At 40.4% G+C, this 6,426-nt stretch overlaps 1 protein-coding gene across 3 annotated transcripts; it reads right to left on the minus strand.

Annotated features, from left to right (window-relative positions):
• Window positions 1-1,936: 1,936 nt before the first annotated feature.
• LOC105037303 (uncharacterized) lies at window positions 1,937-5,966 on the minus strand. 3 transcript variants are annotated; one of them, XR_012139678.1, is made up of 3 exons: window positions 5,374-5,966; window positions 4,759-4,809; window positions 1,937-2,117 (listed from the first exon to the last, which is right to left on the minus strand). XR_012139678.1 is itself a non-coding variant. In XM_073253808.1 (2 exons), the coding sequence occupies exon 1, from the start codon at window positions 5,810-5,812 to the stop codon at window positions 5,417-5,419; it is 396 nt and encodes a 131-aa protein (XP_073109909.1). In that variant the 5' UTR covers window positions 5,813-5,965; the 3' UTR covers window positions 1,937-2,117; window positions 5,374-5,416. The 3 variants fall into 3 exon arrangements, 1 of the variants encoding a protein (XP_073109909.1); XR_012139677.1 differs by having other exon boundaries at window positions 4,759-4,841; XM_073253808.1 differs by lacking the exon at window positions 4,759-4,809 and having other exon boundaries at window positions 5,374-5,965.
• Between the last annotated feature and the right edge of the window lie 460 nt (window positions 5,967-6,426).

The raw sequence follows: 6,426 nt of genomic DNA on the forward strand, positions 1-6,426 counted from the left end.
AAACATGATTTATGAAGAATTATGATATAAGAAACAATAAGAATTGACAACCTGACTATGTAAAGGACCCTGCCAATGGGGGCATGTACGTTGGCAATTGATTGTCCTGAGGGTTTTATGTCGCCAGCGAGACCAGCGACATGTCGCCAGAGAGACCAGCGACAAACCACCAGAGAGACCAGCGGTTCCAAAGGACATGACTGCCAGATGATTCGCAGCCTACCGCAAACAGATACGCGGTATTATGACCCTGCCACAGGAAAAATATGGTCATAGCTCATGGTTGACGAAAAGAATTGAAGAACAAAAGAAATTGAAATTTGGAAAGAAACTTGAATTTTCGAAAAAGAAATGAATTTGGCATGAATTATGTTGCATAATTGAAATTGATTTCGAATTGACGAACTCTATATGCTTATTTTCTATAAATGATTATTTATTTAAATGCCTGATGAAATCTGTTGGGAAGTGATCATTGCTTACTGGGCTGTCTAGCTCATTACCTCCTATTTTACTATTTTTACAGATGTTGAAAAATTAAGATGATACAAGATATGAATGGAAGAGTGATCAGAAGTAGAATCTTTATACTTTTATTTTAGGTTGAAAGGCTTATTGAATTTGATGCAAAGCTTTTTGAATCGTTGTTGAATTTATTGAGATATTAAAGAAAAAAATTTAGGTCGTTATATTTTAGATTTAAATTATTGACTAATTATTCCGCTGTTGTTTTAGGATAGTATAATAAGATGCCTTGCATGCTTATGGGAAGAGTTTTCTATGAGTATGCAGCGATTGCCATGACTCTCGATTCAAAATTTCGAGTCGGAGGCGTGACAGTTGCCCCAGTAGTGACGGGCAAAAAAAGATTGACCGAAGGTCTTGGAGAAACGAGAGATGGGGGTGAAGTGGCCGGGTGGCGATGTTCGGAGAGGGGGAAGAAGCGAGTGGGGGTGGCACAGCCGCAGCAGAAGAAAAGGAGCTTCGTGAGGATGTGCTACCTACCACCGATGCGGGTGGTGCCACGGAAGGTGATGTCAAAGACCATGGGAAGAGGAGGGGGGGGGTCGGAGATGCAGACCTCGCGAAGGCGATGAGAGATGCAAGCCGCGACACACACCAGGTGAGGGTCCCAATTGAGCAACCGAAACACTGGCATTAATACCCGCTCATCCTGAAGCCCCATGTACTTGTCGCTTCCACACATGGGAACACCACCCAGACCGTACCACCGTACACTGCACCACCGCTAATTGTGGTGCTCCAGCTTCTGCGGGGACCACCGCTGGTGGAGGCCAAGAGGTTTCGACTGTGCTCGATCATCGCCAGTCAAGTTGACGAGGATCTATGTCAAAGGGCGTTGGATAGAGGCGACTCACTCCTCCGAGATCTTGTGGGTCTTCTGCAGGGTTTGGTGAGGTTGGCCATGTACCACCATCGCGCATGATAACCCTGCTTATTAGAATAGAGGAGGCAACTTCCTTGATCCTCATCTTCCTTAGGTTAGTAGTTATTTGCTTTAGAGAATTGAATGTCACTCCAGTTGCCCACAAGGTGTTTGGAATAAGGTCACAAAGAGAAGCACCATCCTTTGTTGCTGCTTCACTCATCACCACTATTTAAGGACGTAACTAATCTAGACAGCAACTAATCACCAAACATTCTTTTTATTTTTTTACTTTTATTTCATAACAAAAATAAAAAAAATAAAAAATATTTTTTAGAAAGTAAAAATCAAAAATCAAAAAATATAACCTTAGTATTCCAGCTGCCCTGGATCTCTGATTTTTATTTAGAGTTGCTGGAAGGGAAGAAGACTCCCTCTTGAAGTCTTCCACTTCTTGTTATATGTGTAGCATATCCAAGGCCGGCAATAGACCAAGCCCAAGCCGGGATGAGTCTGACTGATTGGACCAGACAACTCCAAACACAATCATCCAACAAACTCAATCATTCACAAATAATAATACAACCACCAAACAAACATAATAATTTAAGTTAGAAACAAGTCCAACTATATCAAATAATATATTACGATAAATTTTTCAATACAAGAGAATTTTGATAAGCGATCCAATCCTCCATTTTGCCTTCACCAATTCACCAACGTATTACACCTAAAAAAAGAAAAAAAATACAAACTCAATTAATAAGATAATTTATAATATAATTTATAACCGTTTATTCAAAGTGTATAATTTCATTAATACCAAGAAAGGTTCTATAAATTATCACATTAACAAAAGAGTCATTTCTGTGACTATCTTATGAAGTTCCTAATTTAGATTTACACCAACATAAAAGTTATCAAATGCATTAACCATCCGACATGTTCTGTTTCAGATTCAGTGCCTGTTTCAATTTCGAATAGGATTCAGATCAAAAGTTCACCAAACCCAAAATCGAAACCAAAACCTTAAAATCATCACTGAAAGCATCCCCATTCAATTTTGGGTATCCATTCCCGTTGACACCCCTAACCCAGAAGTTTTCATTTAATTATAAAATATTTATATCATGCAGAGAGCAGTACAATAGAAATGAAAAGTCAGAGGACAGGAACACAATGCCACATGATATCATTCACTCACCGTTGGAAAGAGGCATTGCAAATTCCTGCAGAAATTCATAGCAATTGGATGGTCACCATTGAAGGGAGTAAACAATGCATCATCACCATATCCCGAGGAGGTGGAGGCGGTGATGCAAATGAATGCACTAGATTCTGTCTAACAGCTGAATACACAATGCAGATGATGCAAAATCATAAACTTTACTCAGAATATCCACATTCTGTTCTAGAATCATGCTCTGAAGCTCGAAGAAAGGGCAGTTAAACATAGATAAGGTAGAATCCATGCAGACTATGAAGAGGGTGTTTCCAATAAGACCACCTCGAGAATACACAAAACGAATGACACATTAGCAGATGCAATGGCTGCCAATAGTCAAAAGAAAGGTTTTGCGGGTTACGTAGCTCTGATTGATGAGATTAGCTGCTGAGATTCTAAACTATAATAAGGTGATTGATCTAACTAAACATTGAAAAGAAAAAAGAAAGATCGATTGAAGACATTAAACATAAAATAGAACTATGAAGGGCCTCAACAAGAACATGGATTTCATTATAAGAAATTCCAAAATAAAATACTTAAACTTGCTTAAGATCTAAAATAAGATGGAAGGGGAAAAAAGAAATATATAGGAAACAAACAATTGATCTGCAATAAATTGTTAGATGACTAGGTGCAGAAGGATTGCACTTTTATGTTACATAGCTCATGAAGTTTACTTTAACGCATAAAAGAATACAGTTCTCTATCATACTTGATTTTTACATCTCAACTAGGATTTGTTAATAGTGTAAAGAGAAAGTCCAGCTGTGAATATGGGATCTGAAACGGAGAAAAATTTAGAGAGAGAGAGAGAGAGAGAGAGAGAGAATAAAGCCAATCCAAAACTGATAAACGGGTTTTCAAAGAGAATGATAAAGAAATTGTGAGAAACTGTTTCCACGAATGCTTTTCACATGATTGTTGTATCATTCATAGCAAATTCAGAGCTTCTAAGTAAAACCAGAGTAGCTTACTATCACCTGCCCTATTATTTGGTCAAACATTAAGAAACCTTTTTCTATCATGGTAACTTTGCAAAGCATCAACTTTGAGGAACTATGTCAACAATCTTCGAGCACAAAATAAGCGATGTTAACAAAGCAATATACAGAAAAGAAACATCTTATGATAAATAACTTAGATATACCTAAATTTTTTAAGAAGTAATTCTATATCAAACAAACAGTAGCATAATGGACCTATAATACATTTTTCAGAATTACAAGCTCAGACATGAATTTAGCTTTCTAATAACAGTCGTACCAAGTAGAAGTACGGACAGCATATTTGAACATTGTAATCAAAACCTCCTGACAAGCATGGTGCTAAAGTTAAGGAGGTCAATAAAAGCTATATGTCAAACTAGTGACGAAAATACTGCAGCAATTGGCTGATAAAATCTTCAAGAATCATATGCTACTACACATGATCATAAGAAATATGTGAAAGTTGGGAAGGCATCTTGACACACGCTAAGAAGTGCTTTACAGTTTGTTTACACTTTTACTATCAATATATTATTTAGACGCCTTTAGAAAAGTTAAAGGAGTGAATTCCTATTTAGGAATTTGAAATGAACTGGGGGACTTCAGATTAGACGGGTATAGGTGCTAGGGTTCCCATATGGCTATAGGATGACTTGACGTTTAATCAGAGGAAATGACAGTATGGTACGCAACCCAGATGAAAGAGAAATTTCAAAAGAATCAGTTAGATCTAGTTATAGTTAAAGAAAAACCTCCAAATTAAATCACAAAATAAAAATCAAAAGAAGGAAGCCTCTCACTTGGAAATTGCAGGTGAAGGAAGCCTTTTAATTTAGACATTGATGGGAGAATGTAAAGAAGAAAAAGGAGAAGTGCTAAAGTTTGCAGTTCGGAAGCAAAAGGAAAAATAAGAATAAGTGTGGAAGAAGGAATTGCTTACTAAAATTCCAGCTAGAACAAGATAAGCACAAGATATAGCAAGAAATTGAAAAATAGACGATGAGACTCCACTTTTTGGTGGTGTGTTTGCTAGGATGTTAACAAATTGCACACAGCATGACCAGAAGCAAAAATTATACATAACCCATCCAATATATACAAATTACTACTTATGCTCGGTAACCTCAATCCAGATAAACATGCAGGATCTAACTCACCAAGACAACAGTATCATTACTCCAGCCTTTTTCTTTCTTAGATCCCTTTACCTGGTAAAGATTGTCGAAGAGAAGAAGAATACCTTACAAAATGACAATTACAAACATCAATTATAGATTGGAAAATACAGAGGTAACAAAATTGTGTGCGGTCGAAACAAATCCACAGACACAACAACCTCTACAACAGATGTAGCCAATTAATCGTTCATCAAGATTTTGAGATTTTTCTGAAAGAAGAAAAGCTGATTAGGATTATGCTGCCTCTTTGCCCACATTTTATCAAACTTTGGGCTTCAAGCTATGAAATTCCCATCCAAGGGGCATCCATTGTATTAAAGGCCTACCATCAACAAGTCAGACATCATTTCAACAGATATGACCCAATAAACGACTGCAAACCCTAAATCCCAAATTTAAGGTCTCCTTCATTCGAAGATGCACATCAGCTGCAATAGTGTATATAAATCAAAGTATCTATACACCATGATATTAAAGGTAACAAGCAGAAAAATAAATATCCCTGAAGATTGAAATCCGAAACAGAAGCAGAGGATCACGAAAAGGGGAAATTAGCCAAGCCTGAAAGAACTTCGGCACTTATGTTAATGCTACCTATATGCTTCTCCGTAGGAGATATCAGCGAGCCGGTGATCGATCAGTCCTGCCTCTTGAGCTTCTCGAGGCGCTGGTTGAGCTGGTCGACGCGAACGACGAGGTTGGTAACAGCGAAGAGGAGCCAATAGAGGAGGAGCGCTGCGGCAATGAGGATGGCGTTGCGCTGGCTCTTAATGATGGACTTCTCGTGACGGAGGTACTCGGCCGGGGTGCAGGCGTGCTGCTTGTCGCACGTCGGCCGAGTCTCGTACTTCCAGTAGATGTCCATCAACAGGAAGAGGCAGAACGGCACCACCGAGAGCAGCGGCCTCAGCGCATTCCGCGCCACCGCCACTATCCCTCTTCGGAGGCTGCCCAGCCCCGGGACGGTCAGGAACAGCAGCATGATCGCCTCCGCCCCCGCGGCGTACCCCAGCACCACCCACTCAAGAGCCATCTCCGGCTACGACGAAAACCCTAACCCTAGCTCTAGATCGCCCTCGACCAAAACGCTAACCCCAGAACGAGATCTGAGTTCTTTTGGGAGCTCTCCTCTCCCTTTCTCTTTTTTCTTCTCACACTCGAGAGTAGGCGTGAGAGAATTTGCCGAGGGGTGCGGGGAAGGGGTTGGTTTTAAGGCGGACGACGAGGTCGGTGATGGGTTGGATGATTGACACGTGGTATAGGAAAGTTCCAGACGTGTTGCACTCGGCGAAGTATCGATCCGCCGTACACGTTATCAAAGGTCGGATGTGGACGGATGGTTGTTATAAAGGCGCCTGATGATCTGAGGATCTCAGGCGGCATGAAATAGCGCTGCACGGTGTCCGCTGCCATGTTGACGGGAAATTTCAGCGTTTCCGGTCGTTATCAGATGGCTGGAGCCCATAGATCGTGTGGCTCGACGCTTTCAAACCTTTCGATTTGTGGGCTCCAAGCTTGGGAGCCTTTCCCCGCTTTCGCTTTCGCTTTCGCTCTCGCTTCGTTACGAAGGAATGGGCGATTCCATGCCTAAAACCACCCACCCAAGCATTGCTTGTAACTTTAGGGTTCAGGTTCTGTCTTCGATTC

Source organism: Elaeis guineensis, chromosome 3 (genome assembly GCF_000442705.2).
Source record: "Elaeis guineensis isolate ETL-2024a chromosome 3, EG11, whole genome shotgun sequence".
Classification (NCBI taxonomy): domain Eukaryota; kingdom Viridiplantae; phylum Streptophyta; class Magnoliopsida; order Arecales; family Arecaceae; genus Elaeis; species Elaeis guineensis.